The following is a 24,661-nucleotide window of genomic DNA, read 5'->3' as shown; positions in this document are numbered from 1 at the left end:
GAAAAGAAATCTTTTCCAGTCGCTTTGGTCATGTATTTTGCCTCAGCAATAAAAATAGGTACTTTTTTTTTTAAAAAAGTTGAAAGGTTTCAGGAGAAATCTGCTGTGTTTCTGTCATCTTCCGTATCTGAGGGGCTTGCTCTCCAGCCGGTTAGGTCTTGCTCAGGATGTGCCCGCCCCATGAGGCCGTCACAGCCTGTTCATGGTCAGTCTCACTCGCTACCTTACTGCTGTTGCCTCCTTTCCATAGATAGATAGATAGATAGGGTTTCATTTTCCCTCCATGGACGCTTAAAAATTTCATCCCAGTTTCTCCTTAATTGTGGTTCTAAGAATAGAATATTGTATATATCCCTTAGTTTTATATTCTCTCTCTAGGCATGCTGTTGACAATAGCAGGTTCTTTTTATTGACTTGTATTTACTGAATTTTACGGATCCTGTACTTGAGTGCCAGTAAGAATGATCTCAGGTGGGTATTGTGTGTGGTACAGGCTGCTTATCCAGGCAGTCGGGAGGCAAAAGCAGGAGGACTATGCTGGAACTACATGTTGAGATCCTGTCTCAAAAAACAGGCAATAAGATATTTTTATAGCTGTTGTTGTTAGCACAGTTTCATGTAACCTAAGCTGGCCCCAGGCTCTATATGTACCTGAGCTCCTGGTCCTACTGCCTCCGTCTTCCAAGTAGTGGTGTCAGAGGTGTGCACTACCATATCAGCTACCATGCTTGGAGTCAGGTCAGCACTTACTTCACCAACCAAGCTATATCCTTTACCTGAAATTATTATTTTAAAGCGTACCTTCCAGATTCCTAAGCACGTAGCTATGTTCAGTAAGGACCTTCTTTCTACATACTGGTACAGTTGCGGGATTTTTCATCCTGAAAGGTGGTCCATCAGGTTTACAAAGTATTTTCAAAAGCACACTTGTGCTTCAGGTGAACTGACACTTTTTCTTGGCTGTAGATGGATTGTTACACCTGGCTACATTTGCATTTTGTGTATGAACTTGGATACTGTGGGATAAAGAGCTTAATAGTAACATTGATATTGTGCCTCTTAGAAATTAATAATACTGCCTTTGTGAAAGCAGTATGAATGGTGATGCGTCTTGCCTTTCTACATATTTGAAGTGTCTGCATCCCAGATGGCTTTCTTGCTTTGCAAAAAGAAAAAGGAAAAAAAGAAAATGTTTGTTTGCTGCCATTATTTGTATCTGCTCTTTGTCAGTAGCATTCACAATGTTTTTGCAATTTTCTTCAATCAGTAAACCATGAGAGGAGAACCTGTTATTAGTAAGCAGAATTTCCCCCATCTTTAGCAGGTTTCTTTTAATGGAATAATAACAAAGGGGAAATGTTATTTAAAAGAGAAGCCTTCTTATGAATCTACTGATATTTGAATTTAGTTAATGAAAACTTTGGTATCCTTAAAATCCTTCATGTTTACTTTCAATTTTATTTTTAGTATTGTTAGTTAGCTTGAACTGAAAATTACTTCCTGAGATCTAGAGACAGGAAGTCCATGATCAAGGTAATAATAGGATTGGTGTCCTCTGCGACTTCCCCCCAGGCACTTGTGCTAACCATCCTATTCCCACCTCTTAGTGTGCCCTGGGGTATGTGGTGCTTCTCATCCCTAGAGTGGTTAGTGTGTAAAAAGGTACTGGTAGGCAGAAGCTGTCCTATTCAGTTCTTCAGAAATTAGCAACCAGGCAGAGTGGTGCAGACCTTTAATCTCAGAGACAGGTAGATTTCTGTGAGTTCAAGGCTAGTATGGTCTATATAGTGAGTTCCAGGATAACCAGAGGTTCTGTCTTGGGGAGGGGGTGCGTATTAAGGATCCCATTTTCATGTTGCCTCTTGAATCTGTTAGAAGAAGTACAGGGTTGGAATCCTGGTGGTCATTTTTTTCTGTGTAGGTAAAGCTATCAAATGACTCTTAAGTGTCTGACTGCTGCCTCCCAGTTAAATTATGGCTTTGGCCCTGAAATTCCCTTGATCAGATAGCTAACTAGTGATTTCTATTTCAGAGAGCTGGGGGTTGGGGGGGGGGCTCAAAACCCAAGTTATTCCTATTTTGAAAAGCAAGAGGAGGAGGCAGGTGTGTGTGTGAAAGCTACTCTAGGGGCTGGAGAGATGGCTCAGCAATTAAGAGCATGGCAGCCCACCACTGTCTGCAAATCCAAGATCTGACATGCTCACACAAGCATAGGTGCAGGCCAACCACCAGTGCACATAAAATAAACATATATGCATACATACATACATACATACATACATACAAAAGCCAGAGTTTAGGTGCTCAGCTGTCATACCATTTACTACATCTGCTGGCAAATTTAAAACTACAGTTACTGACAGTGACTTTTCAGTCATTGCACTTATACTCCTACATACAAACCAGCCATGGGTTTGGAAACCTGTGAAGTTGAGGGGAAAATGACTTGAAGAAACAGGAGCAAAGTCCAGTGAGAAGAATTTTGTCTAGTCCTTCCTTGGTGCACCATGAGGAAGGCAGGAGGCCACAGAGGGGACTGAATTTTTTCAGGTGAATAGTCAGTGTCTTTTTGGGGAGGGGCTGTAAGAAATTAACAAAAACTTCATCTCATATATGTAATTGGCTTTTATACAGTTCATGAGTGGGTTCCTGAGCAGTAGACAACAATAGGCTTTGTAAGGTAGGAGCACATAACAGGAGACATGGGCTCGTTACTGTCGGTTAGCTTTTTCTTAAGGGTTAAAGCCAAGGAGCCTATGGACCCCTTCCTCTGTGTGTGTGTGGGATGGGGTGGGGGTGGGGTGGGGGCAGGTATAGAAACTTAACTGTTACCCGAGGATAAATCTACTTAAAAGTTTCAATTTGATTGTGGCTTTTAGCATTAGTGACTCCATTTTGGTGTGAACTAGTCTGGTCTTTTGAACCTAGTAAAGGAGCTCAGATCAAAGCCGTTTTCTTAGCAGGAGCGTTGTAACATGTGGTTATGTTCATACTTTGTATCCTTTGTGTTATCTTCCAGCATCCCACGCATTCCTCTCTTGTTTCCTAGTCTAGTATCCTTGCTTCTGTCCTTCATTTCCTGGTCACCTTCTGCAGTAGCCAGAGTCATATTTTTAAAAACCAAGTCATGTTCTACTCTAAGCCCACCAGTATTTTTCCTGTCTCCTTCCTGTGGCTCAAATGCTCCTCCTCAGAGACTCACTAGGGGACCAGAAAAGGAAGCAATTAAAGATGGCTTTAGGGCCCCTAGGAAGACTTAACAAAAGGAAAAGCATTTGCTTCTGTATGTTTATGATTTAGATTTTGTTAGATGCATTTATTTACTGAACAGCATTTAAGGATGCCACTGTGTGTGAGCACTGGTGTGTTTCTTGACAAATGATCAGTAACTGGTGTCTTTGACAGGGAACTGCTGTTTGTTAAAGACTGTGTTCTGTATCATTACTACATAGTATATACAGGAAGTGATTTTTTTCCTTAAATATAAGGAACATTTCATTTACTGGTGCCTATTTTTGGTAAGCATTCTTTACCATAATATATAACTACCTGTGGAAAATTTAACTATATTCAAAAGTGAATTTACTGACCAAGGTATAAAACTATACATAAAGGAGTATCGTATTTCCTTACACTGTGTGTGTGGGTCGGGGGTGGTAAGCATTTTAATGCTGTACTTCACTGGTAAATACCAAAATTAACATTAGGAACATGAAGTACAATGAAGTCTGTATACTAGCTACATTACATCATAAAGATGTGGTTTTGTTTATGAGTGTTAAGTATCCAATCTTCACAAAACCACAGTTTAGTAGTTTACTTATTTTATCTTTTTTCATAATTGTTTCACTGATTCAGAAATAGGAAGACTTTGACAAGTTTTTATTTTGAGGCTCGCCATGGTTGCATATAAAGATGTATTGCTCTGTTCTTGGATATATCCCAGCAATACTTTCTGTGTGGCTTAGAACAGCCACAATTAGCTAAGGTTTTCTCTATAGCCAGGCTTCTTTTGAATCTTGGATCTTCCAGTACTCAGCCTCCTGAGTGTTGTGTGTATATGTATACACTACCATACCTGACAGATAACGCTGTCATACTTAAAGCAGGCCTTTGACAAATTCACTGGAATAGACTTTAACAGGGTGAAAATACAAACATGGATAGTGTAATGTCTGGAAGACTAATGTTTTGCTTGTGTATATGGTGTTTTGCCTGTGTGTGTATGTATATACCACGTGTGTGCCTGGTACTTGCAGAGGCCAGAAGAGGTCATCAGATTTCCTGAGACTGGAGTTACAGACAATAGTGAACCAGTGCTCTTTCTTGCTGAGCCATCTCTCCAGCTCTTTTGTACCTATTTTTCTGTTTAAAAAAAATCCTCAGTCGAGCCATGGTGCATGTTTTTAACCCTGACACTCAGGAGGGAAATGCAGGCAGATCTTTGGGAGTTTGAAACCAGCATGGTCCACAGTACAGCCAGGACTTAGAAAAACAAAACAGGGCTGGAGAGATGGCTCAGCAGTTAAGAGCATTGACTGCTCTTCTGAAGGTCCTGAGTTCAAATCCCAGCAACCACATGGTGGCTCACAACCATCTGTAATGAGATCTGATGCCCTCTTCTGGTGTGTCTGAAAACAGCTACAGTGTACCTACATATAATAAATAAATAAATCTTTAAAAAAAAAAAAAAAAGAAAAAATCCTCCTCCTAACAACTTGTGATGGATGGTCTTCCCCTTTGGGTTTTAAAATCTACCCAGTTGCTAAGAGACCAAAATATCAACATCCTCTTCTATATTGATTCATCTGATCAGCTTTTTAAATTTTTAGGTAGGCCCATGAAATTAAAAAAAAAAAACAAAAACTTGATTGCCGTCTTTTAATGGCAGTGGCAACATAGTTTAATGGCTTACTTGTGTGTCACATCTGTGGTCAGAGTTGCTGAGTGAGTGCTAGCTGGTCTCTGAGCCTGTGTGAACCTCCTTCTCCCCTGAGATTGCTGGAATAACAGGTGTTGCATCTAATTCAAGTCATCAGGCTTTCAAGGCTCCTGAAATGGTCTTTTTTTGTTTGTTTGTTTGTTTGTTTTTTGTTTTAAAGAGATGTGGTCTTTTATAGCCCTAGCTGGCCTTGAACTTACACAGATCCATCTGCCTTTGCCTCGTGAGAGAGTGCCAGGGTTAAGGCCTGTGCTGCTGGGCCTGGCCAGAACTGAGTTTTGAACACTGGACAATAAAGGTTTGCGTTAATTTGAAGGCTTTTTCCCTCATTTCATATTAAATGAGTTTCTGCAGCTATAAGCTGTAGGAAGCACTGACCCTTTGCTTATTTCAGTCATCGTTGTTATACTTATATAAAAGTTGTCATTTAGTACGTGTTTGTATTGTAAGTAATGAGTCTTCAACTGCCGTACTGACAAATATCTTTAAATAATGCTCTCTAAAAAAGAAAAACAGCTCAAGCTTTAGTCGTTGACTTGTTTCCAGTCTCAGAGAATTTCTAGGCAACAAAAGTAATTTGAGACAGCACCAAAGGATCTACCACACCATTGTTGTTTATAGCTCAGGTTCTGCAGATTCTGTAATGGAAACTTAGAACAATTTGAACTAATTTCTCCGAAGCAAGTTTATCTTCCAGTGCAATGATTTCTTTAGGTTTCCCATGATCTTGTGATCAAGGCAACACAACCCCCTTCCCTTGGAGCTGTGCTTACATGGATGAGAGAGGCATGAGTAAGGTGGGGGGTGGGGGTAACTTTCTGAGGGAGTTTGGGAAAAGCACATTGAGTATTGTCCGAAATCTCTTGAGGCAGAACCTGGTGGACTGGACAAGCACCTTCTGTTCAGACGACATGGGAGTGTGTGAACTATTTAAGAGCATCTGTGTTAACCACTCACTCGCTTAGCCTTCCCGACCAACGGTTCTCAGCTTTCTTCATGATTGGTGACCCTTAACCATAAAGTGAGTCCATGCTACTTGCTAACTAACTTTGCCACTGTTAGGAATCATATCAGAAATAATCTGATATACGAAGGCTGTCTGAGGAGAGATTGTGTGACCCACAGGTTGAGAACCACTGGTCTGGAAGCTATGTTTCACTGGGTTTGTAGTCAGCAGTGTGCTTGTTTTGATGTTCTCCTTTGATAAGTGATGGTAACAATCATGGGTTCCTCCCGCCAACGAAGAACACTAGAGAATATTTGAAAGGTAAATGTATTGTTCCGTAAGAAATTGACCTTGTTTCTGTTTTACTTGTCTGCCTCAATGTTATTTAGTAGCAAGTAATTGGGATAGATGGCAACCATAAATTTTGGTCTTTTCCTTTTTTAGTATTTATATGTAGAGAAGAGGGTTTTAAATCTAATAGGATCCTTAGAAATCGTCTTGTAGTCTTAAACTTCTATTTTAGTGGTGTGTGTGTGTGTGTGTGTGTGTGTGTGTGTACACATGTGTACTTGTACGTGTACTTGTGAGTGCAGATGCCCTTGGAAGCCAGAGGCATCCGGTCTCCTGGAGCTGGAATTACAGGTAGTTTTGGGCTGTCCAGTCTGGATGCTGGGTTGATCTCAAAGTTGTGCTCTCTGCAAGAGCAGTAAGCTCTCTTAACCCTGAGCTTTCTCTCCGGCCCCTTATTCTTCCACTTTTAAAGGAAAAAGGGAAACAAATGCTTAGGTATAAGATAGTAGTAACCTGACTAAAGGGAGTGAAAGGAGCTGGTCATGTTGTCCTCCATTGACCGTTTCAACTCCCTGTTTGAAGAACAGATACTGCGTTGTTTGAGACCTTGAAGTGATCATAATGATAAAAGTAATTTTGTCAAATGTCAGTTTACCATTGTATACTTAAGTGGTGATTAACTTAGTATAAATAGATATGTTGATGATGATAATAAGTTAGATACATTTAGAATAAAATACTTCTGGTGTCCTTGTGTTTTTATGAATCACACACTCTGCCCATATTCTACATTGCTTTTGTCTTTCCCATTAGACTTCACCCCCAGGAGTTGATTGTTAATTGACTGTCAGGTTGGCTAACCCTGGCTCATGGTTCTATGGCATACCTAGCATATTTTAAATATCTCATTTAATTTTTTTTTTTTTCAGTGAACAGAGTATCTGTCAGGCAAGAGCTGCTGTGATGGTTTACGATGATGCCAATAAGAAGTGGGTGCCAGCTGGTGGCTCAACTGGGTTCAGCAGAGTTCATATCTATCACCATACAGGCAACAACACGTTCAGAGTTGTGGGCAGAAAGATTCAAGACCATCAGGTAAGGGGCTGCCGAAATTCCTCATGTTTGTGCATGCATGAATATATGTGTGGGTGCAGACTTACACATGTGATACAAGCATGTGCAGGGCAGAGGACAGTTCTTGCGAGTGTATTTTCTCTTGGCACTTTGTAGGATCTGGAGAGATCTAAAGGAGGTCCATCAAACCTCGCTGATTGTCGTATCAGGCCATCCATCTGGCCCCTTTTTATAAATTCAGAATAGACAATAGGAAATACAGTATAAGGAACACATTGTATGCTTTTTGTTTGTTTGTTTGTTTGTTTGTTTTCAAGACAGGTTTTCTCTGTGTAGCCCTGGCTGTTCTGGAGCTCACTTTGTAGACCAGGCTGGCCTCGAACTCAGAAATCCGCCCGCCTCTGCTTCCCGAGTGCTGGGATGAAAGGCGTGCGCCACCACGCCCGGCACATTGTATGCTTATGGGGCATTTTTATCTATCTACTTATTGATCAAAGATATAGTTTGTGTGGCTCGAGAAGTGATTTGAAAGTATAAATGGTTTCAGAAAGTATTGTTAAATTCATAAGTGATTAATAAAAATGTGGTAGGCATTAGTGTTGCTGGAATCTTTAGGCTTTTCTTTCCAGCTCATTTCTAAGGTGCGCTTTTGGTAATTTCCTTTTTCATATCTACAAGACAGTAGCCGGGTTGTCTGATTACTTGGTGCCTTGGTCCCGTCCGATCCAGATCAGGATACTCAGGCAAAGGAAGAAGTAGATCAGGCCTTACTGCTCTATACTAACAGTGAGAACTTTTACGAATTGTAGACTTACTAAGTTCCCTTGTAAAAGTGTTTTTTTTAAAGATGTAATTTAACTAATGTTTAAAACCATCCTGCTACAAAGTGCAGGGAAAATATACTTAGATTCTACTTGGTGCCGTGTGAGTTCTTGCTCAGAGAGAGGTAGAGCTGTACTTTTCCAGTAAGCCGCAATGTAAACAGATGCTGCAGTAACCCTGAATTTTAAGTTTGTTTGTCAACTGGTAATAGCTGGGAATTTATAATCGTCACGTATGCTTGAAAGGAATGGGCATTGAAACTGGTTCTTCTGCAAAAATTGGGACTCCAAGAGGCTGCGTCTCATAAAAAGAGGACACAGAGAAAAATCCTCCTCTTTTTACTGAGGAGACTGTTTGCCTGAGAAATAGAAACCGCAGTCTCCCTTATATAACTTATTGACTAATGCTGATAGCAGGGCAGTGGGGTTCCTAAGACACCTGATTCAAAGTGCAGGGCTCTCTGATGAGAAACTGTCACAGTTGTGGGTTAGTCTACAGAAATCAGTTCACCTCTTCTCTCTGTTGTGTGCCCCCCTCCCTAGCTCTCCTTTTTCTCACTCTCCTCAGTGTCCAGACACAGCCTCTGGCCTCCTGTTTCTCCACCAAAAAACTCCACGTATCACTGCCTGTCAGTAGCTGAGCTATGCTGTCTGCTTTTTTTATCTGTTCCCCTGCTGAGTGGTCCCTCAGGTTAAAGGCATGTCAGATGCTGCCCAGGATACAAATAAAAGCTAGATAACAGAGCTTTATAACAATCATTGAACTCTTTTCCCCTTGTTTTTACACGCATGAATCTTGCCTATGCATGCCTGAATCAAATGTGAAGCCAGAGAATGGCATCTGACTCCCTGGTACTGGATGGTTGTGAGCCACTATGTGGATCCTGGGAACTGAATGCCAGTTGTCTAGAAGAGCAGCCAATAGTTTTTACTGTCTCCAGCCCCCTGTGGAACCTTCTTAACATTTCAAGCTAAGAGCTGTAAGAAAAGGCTGGGAAAGATATTAATAGAATTGAAATTATAGTAGGTAGATGATTACTTTGCTTTTAAAATATGAAACTTTTAAAATCTGGCAATGGTGACACAGTATCTCTCTCTCACTGTGTGTATGTGTGTGTGTGTGTGTGTGTGAGAGAGAGAGAGAGAGAGACAGAGACAGAGACAGAGAGATCCTATCTTTAACAAAACAGGAATCAATTCTCTCAATCATCTAACCTTTGAGAAAAATAACTTTGATCTTTAAAAATAAGAAATACAATCTGGTGTGGTGGTACGTGCCTTTAATCCCACCACTTGGGAGGCAGATAGATCTCTGTGAGTTCAAGACCAGCCTGATCTACATAGCCAATTCCAAGACAGCCAGGGCTTCATAATAGAACCTGTCTCAAACCCAAAAAACAAACAAAAGAAATCTATGTATTCTCACTTAACGGTAACTATTTAGGGAATGACTGGCCACACAAGCATGCTATATGGCAGTTGTGTTATAGTTTCGTGCAGCCTAACTCCACATAGGTGGTATGTTCATTAATATAGCCCTATTCATTTTTAGCCTGGCCACAACGAAGTGAAAAGCACATGAACACCTATTTTCTTATGACTTGCCACCGCATTAGCCTTCCTTGTCTAAAGTCAGCTATAACTTTCCCTATCTTCTCAACAAATTTGTTTCTTTTATGTCCCTGCTGAAATTTATCACAACATAAATATTTCACATTGTATCTTTATTCACAAGCTTAAGATCCATGCCCTTCAGAAGCTAGCATCATGCAAAAAGACAAAAGATAGTTGGTATGAACCACATTTTTAAAAAAATTAATTTATTTTTTTTACTCCATATTTTCTTCCCCGTCCCCACCTTCCATCCACCTTCCAGCTGCTCCACACTCCAGAACCACATCTTTTTAACATTGTTCTATGCCCAGCCAGTAGGGAAGCAAGAAAAGGAAATAAAACATCGAGGGATTAAAGAATATGAAATGAAGAAGTCGGTTGTTGGTGACATGATTATGTTTTTAGAGAGAACAGAATCTGATCATAAATCATGAGGATCAGAGGATGTTAGAATTAATAAACCTTGGATTAGTAATAGGTTAGAACTAAGTAAGTTTAATAAGTATTCTAGATAGGTTGTCTAGAAGTGGTTTTCCTCTGAGTTAGAAAATGAAGAGGTTAAGTTGATACTGTTCTCAATAGTGTCTTAGTTACTTTGGTGATTCTGTGACTAAATATGCTGACTAAAGCAACTTGAGGGAGCAGGAACAACAATCTGACTGGTCACATTGCATCTCCATCTAGGAAGCAGAAAGTGGACAGGAAGTGAAGCCAGGCTGTAGATCTTCAAGGCTTGTCTCCAGTGACCACTTTTCTCAAGAAATGCCCAGCCTGCTAAAACTTTACACCTTCACCAAGCAGTGCTACCAGCTGGGAACCAAGTTGTTCAAATATGAGCCTGAGGAGGACATTTTAAGACCACAACCAATAACAATGACTATCAGATCCCACACACATTTAGTAGGTGTTCAAGATACCAGTATAAAGAACTAGTGAGTGCTAATGCCAGCCCAAGTAAGGACTATGATACTCATGAAGTAAAGACACCTTTGTGACATTAGTGACCAAGTGGGCCTTTTTAGCTTTAGTACAGTTTTAAATTTGGGAATTGACAATGTTTTAAAAGTATAAATGGCAGCTTTCCACAAAGGACCAAAAACATCTAAAGCAGTAATGAGGCACAGAGCAGACGGCCGAGTCTGGAGGTGGCGCCTAGTGTAAAACTGCAGCAGAGAAGACAATACTGTTGGGCGAATGTTAGCTATGCTGACCAGTGGGGAAAAACTCAACTTGTAACAAAAGGTAAACCTGTAGCTTAGCTAAAATCATTTGGACACACAAAGAAAAAAACCCCAGGAAGCTTGAACTACCTCTCACCAGATTGCAAATCCGTTTCCGTTTTACTGGGGTGCAGGTGTGCATGGTTAACAGTAGAAAGCTTCCAGAAGACAAAGTGAAGTAGTATTTTCATAACTTTCATTGACAAATATCTCTTAGAACACAAAAACATTAAAAGAGAAAAGGATTTTTAATTTGAAATAAAAGGAACTTCTTACCATATCATTAACAGTGAATAGGCAAGCAGGGACAAGATATTTGTTATATAAATATTTTTCCTTAGGCAGGCGAGATGGCTCAGTGGTTAAGAGCACTGACTGCTCTTCCGGAGGTCCTGAGTTCAAATCCAGCAACCACATGGTGGCTCACAACCATCTGTAATAGGTTCTGATGCCCTCTTTCTGATGTGTCTGAAGACAGCTACAGTGTACTTATGTATAATAAATAAATCTTTAAAAAACAATTAAAAATTTTCCTTTGGGATCATATGAAGTAAAGATGGATAGTTAGGAGAGAAGCAGGCCAGAAATTTATTAATGAATGTAATCAGGAATTCACAAAAGATTATCTTGAAACAACAAAAAGGGAGACTCATGAGATAGTAAGATAGCGTAGAGGGTCAAGGCACCCGCTGTGCAGCCTGGCTACCTGAGTTTTATCCCTAGAGTCTACATAAAGATAGACAGAGAACCAGTGCCACAGAGCTATCATTTGACCTCCGTAGAAGTGCCAGGCCTGTGTGTGTTCTTCTAATATAACTTAGGGATTACTTTAAGTATATAGAAAGACCAACACAACAGTGGCAGTGCTACACAATATACACAGTATATGGAGTCATACAAACTTTGGTATACTGCTGTGGAATTGTAAATGATAGGACACATTTAGAAAGCTACGTGGAGTTTTCCACTAAAGTTAAATATACTTATGACATCGACTAGTCCAACATGGGTTCATGTTCTGTAAAAACGTGCACTGTGTGTACCAGCAGATGTTTAATATGTCATTATTTGTTGTAGCCACAGATTCTGGGCAATAAAAATGTCAGTGAAAGAATGGGCAGGTTGAGCCAGGCGGTAGTGGCATACGCTTGGGAGGCAGAGGCAGGCGGATTTCTGAGTTCAAGGCCAGCCTGGTCTACAAAGTGAGTTCCAGGACAGCCAGAGCTGCACAGAGAAACCCTGTCTCGGAAAAAAAACAAAACAAAACAAAACAAACAAACAAACAAAAGAATGGGCAGGTTGGTAGTTTATACAATAAAGCAGCGAACAAACCATGGTTGATATATAGCTGGATGACTCTTAAATGTGCATCTGAGTAAAGAGGGCAGGTACATGAATTCTGTGATGCTGTTCTTACCAAATCCCAAATCTTGTAAAACTAATTTGTAGTATTAGAGATACTCTGCCTGGATGGAAGAAGTCCAAAGGGGACTTTACAGTTAATATCCCATTTTTCAATTTATAATTTATCAACAAATAAGTTAAAGTATATTTAATGAAGTACATTGCTTTTTTTGTTTTTATTATTTTGAAGCAGGCCTTTTGTGAACATCCGATAGCTTAAGTCCCATCAGACTCACTTCTGTAGACTTGCCTTTATTCTAGGCAACTGTTCCGACTATTTTTCATAAACTCTGCTAGGAGTATGTTTAAATAAATAACCTACAGTCTGGATTTGTACTGGCTTCTATTTTCCCAGTTATTAGCTGGCTTTATAACGAATTAATTGTTTTTTAGGTTGTGATAAACTGTGCCATTCCTAAAGGGCTGAAGTACAATCAAGCTACACAGACTTTCCACCAATGGAGGGATGCTAGACAGGTGTATGGTCTCAACTTTGGCAGCAAAGAGGATGCCAATGTCTTCGCAAGTGCCATGATGCATGCCTTAGAAGTGTTGAATTCACAGGAAGCAGGTAAAGTGTCTGTGCTTTCCCAGTACTCTGCAGTGGAAATGCTATGTATATGTTAAAGCAAAACTTTCTCCTCAGCTCTTAAGTCATATATATATATATATATATATATATATTTAAAATAGCTCCTAAGTTATTTTCTAGAAAAATATGAACTCTTTCTTACTTGTTTGTGTTAAAACTATAGTCTATCTGGGCATGGTGGCGCATACCTTTAATCTCAGAATTTTTGAGTCAGAAGCAGGTGGGTCTATGAGTTTGAGGCCAGCCAGGGCTATATAGAGAAACCCTGTCTCAAAAAGGGAAAAAATAAATAAATAAAAGGAGAAGGAGAAGAAAAGCAGCAGCAGCATAGTCTAGAAGCAGAATGCTATGAGTTTAATTAGTCTAGTTTTGTTTTTTTTTAAACCTCATTTGAATTATCTAGACTAGTTTGTCCTGCTGTAAAAACTACAAGGTCTCTGTGTTGCTCAAGCTAGCCTCAAATTCTTCATTTCAGGCAATCCTCCTGCCTTCTGCTTTCCAAAGTAGCTGAAACTTCAATCATTTCCTTATGCCTTTTGTTATTTGCCTTTTATCAAGAAGTACATAGGTTTCTAAAATGTACTTTTTAAGCCACCACTGAGCCTAGGGACTTACGTTTAGAGTATGATCTCCTAATGCTTGGCTCTAAAGCAACGGTTCTCACCCTTCCCAATGCTGCTGCTCTTCAGTACAGTTCCTGGGGTTGTGGTGACCCCCAACCATGAAATTATTTTTGTTTCTTCTTCATAACTGCAATTTTGCTAGTTATAAATTATACTATAAATATCTGTATTTTCTGATGGTCTTTGTTGAACCCCTCCACCCCCAAAGTGGTTGCGACCCACAGGTTGATAAACTGCTAAGGGTTGTTTGAAGATTTGAGGCACACCCTCATCGTCCAAGCCATAATTGGATTCTTAAAACTATATGTTGCTAAGAAGGAAGAATAGAAATAATTCACTTTGAAAAGCTCAAGTATTCAAAACCTTATTATCAGAGATATACTAAATTTTGTTTTGGTTTAAGAAACAGAAAAAGAAATACACAAATGTATGGTTCTCATTAGCAATAAATTTTATGATCAGAAAATGTTATATATGAAAAAAATACAAATGTAGTTACTCCTTCCTGTGTTGTATGTTTGGTAGTGATTTTATTGATATAAATGTTCCGAGTAAAATACATATAGCTTAATGAGGAGTATTATAGCCAGATAAAATATTGATATTTTCTTGATGATATAGAATTCTAAAAATCCATTATAAATGGTATATTTATATATCTTACTCTGAAGCATGAAAGGTTCAAGGTATCTAACTCCTTTGCCTGTTTTAAAAATGAATTTTAGAGGAATAGGCATTTTGAGATCTTGTAGAAGGTTCTATGTGCCATTGTACCTGTATCTGTTTTATATAAAGTTTTCTTTAGGGGAAATTAACATCTGTAAGGAACATACTTTGTTCTCATTGGATCTCCTTTGAGTAAATAAGCTGCCGGAACTTACTTCGGTTTGCCTCTCCAAGATGGTGAAGTCTGGTCTCATGTGAATCATTTCTCCTAATAACTGTACTGTCTTTGTCAGCATAGGACTTTATCAGCATATGTTACAGGAATCGTTTTACACGTAATATTAGGAAACAAGCGAGAATCATAATTCCTGTATCTTAAATAGGCCAGTTACCTAATTTAAAGTGTGTGTGTGTGTGTGTGTGTGTGTGTGTGTGTGTGTGTGTGTAGCAGCTTCTGTTCCTGTGTTTGGAACCTATGACCATTTTCATTTCTCAGCTTTCAAATGGGGATACAGTTTAGGACTAAATGTCACTTAGCATAGTTCAAATTATTGTTAATGGTGGTTTTGTCTTGTTATTACCAAGTTGAAACTATTGTTCTTACCAGTGAATAATATTAGTTTGTTTGCCAAATGCCAATGCCCAATACTTGTTTTATTCTGATCCTGATTGTTTGAAATTCAGTCTTTTCATGAAGAGACTCAAACTGCATTCTTTTACAGAATAATAAACATTAAAAAATAGTTTTGAATCATATAAAGTTTTACAAGTGAAAATTAATGGTTTTATTTGCTGTAGAAGCATTTTTGGTGTGTACAGTATATAGGATTATTGTTATGGGTAAGTTTGACAATACATTGTCTCTTCTATTTCGTGTTTTCAATTGTAGTGTACAAACTGGTTGAAGTTAGTTATCTTTGTCATGGACCAAGTCACTGGCAGTGAAGTTCTTGGTTCTATTTTGTTCATTCAAAAAACAAAGCATTAAAATGGCTCATTTGTACATAGCATGATGTATTTATTTAGGGAATTACTTTCCTTTGTAAATACCATTTTCTGAATTTTGATGACATTGTCTTTGAAGCAGAAACATGGGGAAATTTTTTTAAGAATCTAGTGAGTGGCTGGAGAGATGGCTCAGTAGTTAAGAGCACTGTCTCTTCTTCCAATGACCACATGGTAGTTTATAATACTGGGATCTGATGCCCTCATCTGGCATGCAGGCATATATACTGACGGAGCACTCATATACATAAAATATATACATAAAATAAATAAATCTTTTTAAAAAATCCTTAATTGTCATCTGGTGGTGTATGTCTTTAATCTCAGCACTTGCTAGGCAGAAGAAGGTTGGGTCTCTGTGACTTCAAGGCCAGCCAGAGCTACAGGAGCCCCTGTCTCAAGGAAAAGGACCTGGAGTGTCCTCCTTGGGAAGGGATGCCTTTCTTATTAAGCAGATTCTCACTGTAGGGGTGGTTTGTCCTGTACCTAGTGTTGTTGTGCTGGCCCCTCCCATCCACCTAATCCACACACCCAGTAATCCTGAATACAATCATGGTCTTGTCTTTCCTTGCCAAAGCAATTTGCTTTTGGTTTACAGCCATGTGTGTGTGTCTGTGTGCCTGTGTGTGTGTCTGTGTGCCTGTGCCTGTGTGTGTGTGTGTCTGTGTGCCTGTGTGTGTGTGTCTGTGTGCCTGTGTGTGTAATTTTTAAAATCATCTTCTGTACGCAAGCTTTTGGAAAGCTTGACTCTTTTGCAAACAGTAGCCCAACACACTTGACCAGAAGCAAAAGAACAAATGTATTCATGAAGGTAGAGCTGTTGAGTGCATCCATCTGCCTGATTCACAGATTTTTGTCTCTTTCAAGTTTTTATTAGTATATATTAACTGTACCGAATAATGGATTGAGTGATGTTGATATTTTCATAATACACATAATATACTTTGACCATACGAATCTCCATTACCCTCTTTTTTTAATTTAATTCTTATTTATATGAGCACACAGTTGCTTCAGACACCAGAAGAGGGCATCGGATCTCATTACAGGTGGTTGTGAGCCACCATGTGGTTTCTGGGAATTGAACTCAGGACCTCTTAAAGAAAAAGCAGTCAGTTTTCTTAACCACTGAACCATCTCTCCAGCCCTCTATCACCTCTTATGTTTTTTTACTCTTGTGCTGCCATTTTTCTTCCTTCTGCCTTTCCTTCTTCCTTCTCATTCTCTTTCCCTCCCTTCCTTCCTTCCTTCCTTCCTTCCTTCCTTCCTTCCTTCCTTCCTTCCTTCCATGGTGCTAGGAGTTGAACTGAATCCAGGGCCTTGCACATGCTGGGCAAGCACTCTACCACCAACTACATCCTCAGCCTGGTTTACCACTTTATAAAGCCATGCCCCATACTCACTGTTACTGGTCATTACTCTTATTTTTCTTATGTATACTGTTAAATTGAGAATCTGCCATTACCATTATCAGTAAATCCTTAGTGATTCTCAGACTTAAAGGTCATGGACGTCTGCATTCAAACAGAATCTTTCTGAAGCTCAGTACAAATGGACCAAAAGTCCGGGAAAGAGGTGGCAAGGGGATGTCCTCTGATTAATTGGGGCAGGGATCACAGCCACTGAGGGTCTGCATAGCTCTCCACAGTATGGTTTAGCTGTGTGCTCTCTTCTGCTTGAGCCAGTGATTCTACAGTTCTCCCTTTTTGGCTGCCATTTTTCAAAGCCCTCTTTTTTTTTTTTTTTAAAGAAAAAGAATGCAGTGTTTTGGACTCGTCATTCTAACCTTTACAAGCTGTACTTGTATATATGTGAGTGTTTCATATTTTCAGTTTTTTTATGAAAAGGTGGGTGGCAGGAATGTTTTCCTTTATTTTGTTTTTAACATGGTATGCAATTATCTAATATACTGGAAAGTACAGGAGGTGCTAAATACAGTGTGTTATATTTGGAATTAAAAAAAAAAACAGGGATCACATGTTGTATCATTTTTTAAAGGCAATGAATTAGTGCTCCTGCTTTCATACCAAATGCTACAGTGTAACTTTCCTTCTCACCAATGGAAGTTGTCTCAGTTTAAATTAATGTATTCTATAGACCAACCAACAATCTTTATTTCTATATTTGCTTATCAAGTATATTCATAGGCTTTTGTAGATAATGGCTGTGGATTATGTAAGCTACAATGCCAGTCCTATTGATGGCTGGTTGAGGTAAATTTGCACAGCATTGTTGCATTTTTGTACATGGTTTAAATTGTTTGAAAATAGGAAATATGTCTTTAAATTCATTTTAAAGAAAGAAAATGTCATGCTAGTTAAATTATTCTGGTTTTGTTCAACCATGATTAAACATAGCTTACCAAAAGAAAAACCTCAAAATATTTTTTTACTATTAACTAAAGACTGAGTTTGTTGGTTTGTTTTTTAACTATTGTGAATAAGAACAGAGCAAGAGATAACCTTTCTATGGTTAAAGTTTTCATCAGATTTATAATAAATTTTGATTCTATTTTTTAACATAAACTTGGCAAATGTTACTTCCTTGAGCCTTGGCGTTATTCTCAGCATTATGTGCTGTCTTTCTTTGTGTTATGCTTGGAATTGATAGGATTTTCAAAACCCCCAAATATCTCAAATTTTTGGATTTTTTTTTTCTTTGTTTTGTTCTTTTTGGTTTTTTGTTTGGTTGGGGACTTTTTTTGTTTGTTTGTTTTGAAGCAGAGTCTCTGTGTAACCCTGGAACTCCCTATGAAAATCGCCCTGGCTCTGAGCTCAGAGATCCTCCTGCCTGTTACTTCCTTTGTTGGGGTTAAAGTCATGCTCCACTGTGCCAGACCCTCGATTACTTTGTCGCCAGTGGCAGTTTTAATTTGTAGTCTTGTAGCTGCTGATATTAATATGAACAATACTAAGCTTATCATCTCAAAGTTTTATCCATAATGTCCTCTGGCTCACCTACTCTTTGACATGTCACTGTCCAGCGTTCTGCTGATGCCCTCATTTTGTCACTGCTGCAGTTTGAGGTCGGGCTTCATTGCTTACCTGCAGTGCTTCTGATCCTCGTCAAGGATAAACCTCACTGGTGATTTTTATAGAAACCCTGTGAGTTTAGTGATATTGTTTTAGAAGGAAGATTTGGGCTCAAGGGGGCAGAAGACTGGCTGGCCCTAGGGCCTACAGCCAGACAGTAGATCTTAAGATCTTATTTCCTAGATCTTATTTCAAAATTCAGATAAAAGATAAATAAATGAATCTTGGGGGGAGGGAGGGAGAGAGAGGGGGAGAGAAAGAGAGAGAGAGAAAGAGAGAATGAATTTCTAGCTTTTGAAAAAGAACAGGAACTACCAAATCAAACTTTCATTTTCTGTGTTCCCTCTCTTAATACCTCAAAGCCTAAATTTTTGTTCAGTGTGACAAACATTTTCAATCGAAAGTGATTTGGGGTGACTAAGTTCTCATTCTGAAAGAGAACGATTGGGTGACTAGGTGTCTCACCGGCACTGGACGACGACCTGTCTCTAGATTGCTCTTCTGTGTTTTCCTTAGTCCTACTCTTGCCCTCTGTTTTCTTGGTCCTCCTGTTGACCCACAAGAACGTGGAGTTGTGGGCTGGAATTGGGGCAAGAAAGTGACCGGTTTCTAGAACCTCTTAAAGCTACTGCTATCATTTGTTCAGTTCGGCTTTAGCTTTTAGCATTTGTATTGACATTTGAAATCATTTCCTGTCTAGCTCTTCTTGGTCCTTAAAAGAGGAATTTGAGTGGAGAAGTAATAGCAGGTAACCCATTTAACAGTGTGTAGACCATCGTCACCAAGATCGCTCTGCAGTTCTGCTTCTTAACTATGGTTTCCTTCTTTGCTAAACCAGAGGTAGAATTCGTAATTTGAGCTTAAAACCCCTACTTAGGGATTCAGTAAATGCCCCTCAAGGATGCTTGAGGGGAGCTCCTGTTCATACCTCTACAAAGTGCTATGTAGAAAAGTTCCTTTCTGTATGCATAACCAGAATGACAAGCTGAATGCGAAGAGAATAAATAATCCTGTTGTCTTTTGTGAAACCAAACATCAAAGACTTTATTTTAGCCCATTGCTTTTCCTATAAGGAAATTCTAAAGAGCAACTGACTGCATAAAGAAAGGCCTGTTAGCCAACAGTTCAGCACATTTACATAGGACAGACTTCTGCTGAAGGCCTCAGTAGATGACATCATGGTACTGGTTGGTTATATGTGCCATTGGGAGATCACTTTGCCAGACTAGAAAGCAGCAGATGGACCTCTTCTCTTAGAAAAGCCTTCCTGTGGATGTAATATTTCCCATCTTTAAGTATCAAAAAGTTATATTTCTCTATATCAATAAATTACCTGGTCTGGAACCTTTTGTACCTTTGTTTCCTGATTCTTTATTCACAGGCAGGAGCTGAGTGTAGAAAGACATGTGTTGTCTCTGTCCCTGTTTGGAGGTGGAGGAGGCAGGGTCGGGAGCGAAGGATACAGGGAAGGAAACACAGAAAGGTTCTTTCTGGCATAGATGCCTTTTGTTCTCTGTAGGCCCCTCAAACCCAGTCAGCTTCAAATCTACCCTGCTACAGCCTAGGTCACTGCCCAAGCCCCATTCAGGGGTTCGGGGACAGTGAATTTTCATCTCAGGTTAGTTGAGTTCAAATCAATATGTTGGGCGTCATTTTGTTGCGGTAAATCTCCAACACATATATGCCCCGGCAATGAAAACAAAACACAATTAATATGAATACATGCTGTGTACCTAGATTGGGCAGATCTACCGCTACACTACCATCTTCCACATCTATGAGACCCCTTAGAACTTACGGTTTTTCCAAGGCCATGTGCTCTGCTTTTCTTCTTCCTCCTCCTCTGTGTCTTTTCTCTCTCTCTCTCTCTCTCTCTCTCTCTCTCTCTCTCTCTCTCTCTCTCTCTCTCTCTCTCTCGTTTTCTCCTCCTTCTCTCTCTCAACTTTCCCCTCCACCCTTTATCTGCCCAATCACCAGCTCTCCTTTATTTTACAAATTAAGGTGGGAAGCAGGTTTACAGGAAATCACCATTCCTTGTATGCAGCCCCTCACAAGAGAAGGGAATTAACATGAAATATAGTTAGCCCCAGGGCTATCCAGAACACATGTTCACATGTACATTAGTACCTTGTCTCTCAGCTAGCACCATGTATTACTGTTTCATACTCTACACAAGATAGAAATACCTACATCAGTTTTTAAAATATAGAATGGTAGTATCTTTGAAGTTAGTATTTCATATACAAATTGGTGTAATGTTTTATTAATTCCCAAAATATTCCTAAAATTTAATAGTCTTAGAATACAAGCCTCAGTGGACAGATTTTTTTGTATTTGTACATAGATACTATGTTACAGGATATTAGAGGAATAAAGGAACAATGGAATGATTGAAAGCTTGGTCTTATATGTCTTTTACTTGAACAGAGACTACAATACTTGGCTGGAAATATCTGCAAGGCAGTATAAATACTGCACAAAGTGGTGATTGGGAAATAGATTTAGCAAATGTAGCATGCTATTTGTGTAAAGTTACTAAAAATGGTTCTTCCGAGGTAGACTTGCTATTTCTGTGAGTTTAATTTCTAAGATGATTCACAAGAAAAAACACAGGAGTAGTGTTTTCTGAACGTGTTCAGGTCTTTGTCTTTGTTTTTGCTTTTGCCGTTTGTTTGTTTGTTTTTTGTTTTTTCCAGACAGGGTTTCTCTGTAGCCCTGGCTGTCCTGGAACTCACTCTGTAGACCAGGCTGGCCTCGAACTCAGAAATCCCCCTGCCTCTGCCTCCCAAGTGCTGGGATTAAAGGCGTGCGCCACCACGCCCGGCGTGTTTGCCTTTTTTCAAGATAAGGTCTCAGTAGGGTTACTATTACTGTGAGAAAATCATAACCAAAGCAACATAGAAAGGGAAGGGTTTATTTGATTTTTATCACTATTCATAGCCAGAGGACATCAAGACAGGAATTCAAGTAGGCTAGGAACCTGGAGGCAGGAGCTGAGGCAGAGGCCATGGTGGGGTGCTGCTTACTGGCCTCCTCCACATGGTCTGCTCAACCTGCTTTCTTATAGAGCCCAGAACCACCTGCTCAGGGTTGGCATAACCCAAAATGGGCTGGACCCACCCCCAATCAACCACTAATTAAATAAATACCTTATTACTTTATAGCTGTATATTACAGAAGCATTTTCGCAACTGAGGTTCCCTCCTTTCAGATAACTTGTGTCTAGTTGGCATAAAACTAGTCAGGATAGGGTGGTCTCTGTACAAAGCCCTGGCTGTCCTGGAACTCACCATGTAGACCAGGATGGCCTTGATATCCTAGAGAGCCACCTGCCTTTGCCTCCCGATTGCGAATCAAAGGTGTGCACCACCGTGCTCAGCTGAAGTGCTTTGTTATGCCAGTGCTGTTTATATAAGAAGAAAGAAATTTTTACGGAGGGATTTGTTTAGATACATTTCCCTAATCTTTTTTTTTTTTTTTAACTCAAACCAAAGTTTTCGCTCTTACACCCGGAGTTTGAAAGTATGACTAGATAAGTGATGATGAACGATCACCAGTGGGTCTCCCAGTTGTGTGCAGATTGTACTGACACTGAGAGTGCGAGGCTAGGAAGAAGGTGGGGTGCACATTTACCAGCTAACCTTGAAGCAGCTTTCTGTTAGACTGGTCTGGTGCATGCTTCTCTTGGGTCCTTTATAGCCAGACCTATAAACACACCACCTACACCCTGTGAGATCTGTGGTGCGCATCTTTCTTTTCCATACTTTTTTCAAAGCATTTTAAATAGTCAATTTCTGGGCTATAAAAAGAAATTTAGTAAATCCAGAGTTAACCATAAGTAGCACTTACTTGCTTGTAAAGAGTAAATCTCCAGTGTGACTCTTTTATATATTAAAGCTCAGATTTTTCTTTTCAAATGGAACTTATAGACCCCTTAAAGTAGACTGAAGGGTATGTTTAGTGCAGTAATATAGTATCTGCATAAGCCAATGTTGAATTTCATTCTTAGGAAAGCAGAGCTGTCTCGTTGCTCTTCCTGGGACCTTTGGTAAGTCTGCTTTCCAGAAGCGAGCACTTCCATCTCAGTGGACATGTTCTCCTCAGGTTGAACACTGCAGTATTATTTTTGAGTTTCACATTTCTTGTAAAAGAAGAGCTAAGTTGCTGTAGCCATGCTTTCTTCACTCCTGGAAACAACCATGAATAAGGATGTATCTTTGATTTTTTTTTTTTTTTTTTTTTTGGGTTAGAATTTTTCTCTGGCTGTTTATGACAACCTTACAGTCCATTAAAAGCTTCAGAATTCCTTTTTGGGGGGGATTGTTTATATAATTACTAAATTGGATTATATAGAAATCTGTAGTTTTTCTTTCGTTTGTTTTTGAGACAAGATCTTACTATGTAACCTTGCTTGGCCTGGAACTCACAAGCCAGCCACTAGCTCACAGAGTTCTGCCTGCCCCTGCCTTCAGAGTGCTGGGATCAGTAGCTGTGTCACCACAGCTAGTGAGTATGTACATAAAGGTTATTTTAAGGAAAAGTTTCCTAGAATTTCAAGTATTTCTGATCCTGTATAGTTCTCTTACTCCGTTATTGTAAAAGTACATACATAATTCTTGTCTTTATTCTTTTTCCTCTTACTAGCTGTATTATCTAGATGTAGGTACGTGGTATAGCTAACATGTAGTAGACCTTCTTGTTTAAAAGTTGAGAAAATGTTGTAAAAATTTTAAACGTTGTATCAATTATCTACATATGAAAGTATATAGTAGTAGTTAGCAGTAGGAAGGTAAATATGGTTGTTAAGTCTCAAACCTGGACAGAAGGTTGAGGAGCCTACATAACATAAAACATATCAGAGCAGACTTGGCTTCCAGGTTCTCCCAGCATCCCTCAGTCCTTACCTGTTATAGGATATGGCTGGCATCCCAATCCCCTACCTTAAACTTCTCCATTTCAGGGTCTGGGCTGCCCTCCTCTATACAGTCCAGCCATTTGGCTCCCTGGCCCTTTTGTCTCCTCTGTATTCTCCTGGCTCTCCCTTCTTCCCTCTCGTCTCCTCATGTGTTCCAGCTCAGGGTCATGTTCACTCTGAACTCTCCCAGACGTCCAACCTCCTCCACCATACCTAGGAGCAGTCATGTTCTTCTTCCCTTTTTATTTCTTTTTTGCAGTCAGTGGTATAGATGCTATCTATCCTTCAGCCACTTTAAGTCTAGTGCAGCAGCCAGCTTATTCTAAGAAGACAGTGTAAAGTAATTATCCAGCAATTGCATGACAAGTTAGAGAAGCCTTAGGCCCTGCCTCTGGTTGTTTGGGCATGTATAATGGATTGTTGATAAATAAAGGATATTTCTGTTGCTTTGTCTCTTTCTTTTTTTCTTTTTCCTTTTGTTTTTCTTTTTCTTTTCTTTTCTTTTTTTCTTTTCTTTTTTTTTTTTTTTTGAGATTGAATAGTGGAAGGCTAAATTTAACATAGAAATTGTCAGTGAAGAGGTAAAATGATGGAGAACCTGAGTATGAGAAGTATTTAAAAGTACTTTACTAGGTTCACTATACAGCTTTCTTAAACTGAAACAATTGATTCATGTTTATAGATTTTTTTTTAAATGTTATGCTCATTTCTGCTTTTGCCTGTGTGTATGTTTGTGGGAGGGTGTTGCATCCCCTGGAACTAGAGTTAGAGACAGTTGGGAGCTGCCATGTGGGTGCTAGGAATTCTAGGTCCTCTTGAAGAGCAACCAATGTTCTTGGATCTCTAGCCCGTCATTTATGGATTTTATTTTTAAAGATTTATTTATTATTATATGTAAGTACACTGTAGCTGTCTTCAGACATATCAGAAGAGGGCATCAGATCTCATTACGGATGGTTGTGAAGTCACCATGTGGTTGCTGGGATTTGAACTTGACCTTCGGGAGAGCAGTCAGTGTTCTTAACCTCTGAGCCACCTCTCCATGTATTTTTAAGAGCAGGACTATGACACCTGGTTTAAATTTCTTTCTTCTTTTTTTTTAAATTAATTTATTTATTTTATGTATGTGAGTACACTGTTGCCATCTTCAGACACACCAGAAGAGGGCATCAGATCCCATTACAGATGGTTGTGAGCCACCATGTGGTTGCTGGGAATTGAACTCAGGTCGTCTGGAAGAGCAGTCAGTGCTCCTAACCACTGAGCCATCTCACCAGCCCCTGGTTTAAATTTCTTAATTTTTATGTTTTTTTTTTTGTTTGTTTGTTTTTTTAATACATTTCACCTAAACAACAAACTATGTGTTTGAAACGGCATGGCATTAGAAATAACTTGACCATAAAACAGGACATTGTTTTTGTTTGTTTAGACTGGATCTGCCTGTGTGGCTTCTCAGTCTGAGTGCTTCAGACTCTAGAGTGCTAGTAGTCCAGGACTTACTCAGATACCCTGTTTC

General features: G+C 39.4%; 1 protein-coding gene across 7 annotated transcripts in view; it reads left to right on the top strand.

The window, feature by feature from the left end:
* Nucleotides 1-24,661, top strand: part of Enah (ENAH actin regulator) — a 111,935-nt gene that overhangs the window by 50,456 nt on the left and 36,818 nt on the right. For all 7 annotated transcript variants that reach the window (XM_085843506.1, XM_085843494.1, XM_085843503.1 and 4 more), the window contains exons 2-3: nucleotides 7,109-7,274; nucleotides 12,706-12,883. In XM_085843506.1, the coding sequence (XP_085699632.1) occupies nucleotides 7,109-7,274; nucleotides 12,706-12,883 (344 nt within the window). The remainder of the gene's footprint in view (nucleotides 1-7,108; nucleotides 7,275-12,705; nucleotides 12,884-24,661) is intronic.

The sequence above is a fragment of the Mus caroli genome, unplaced genomic scaffold (assembly GCF_978045245.1).
Source record: "Mus caroli unplaced genomic scaffold, Mus_caroli_1 scaffold_1, whole genome shotgun sequence".
NCBI lineage: Eukaryota > Metazoa > Chordata > Mammalia > Rodentia > Muridae > Mus > Mus caroli.
This window is presented reverse-complemented; position numbering and strand designations above follow the sequence as displayed.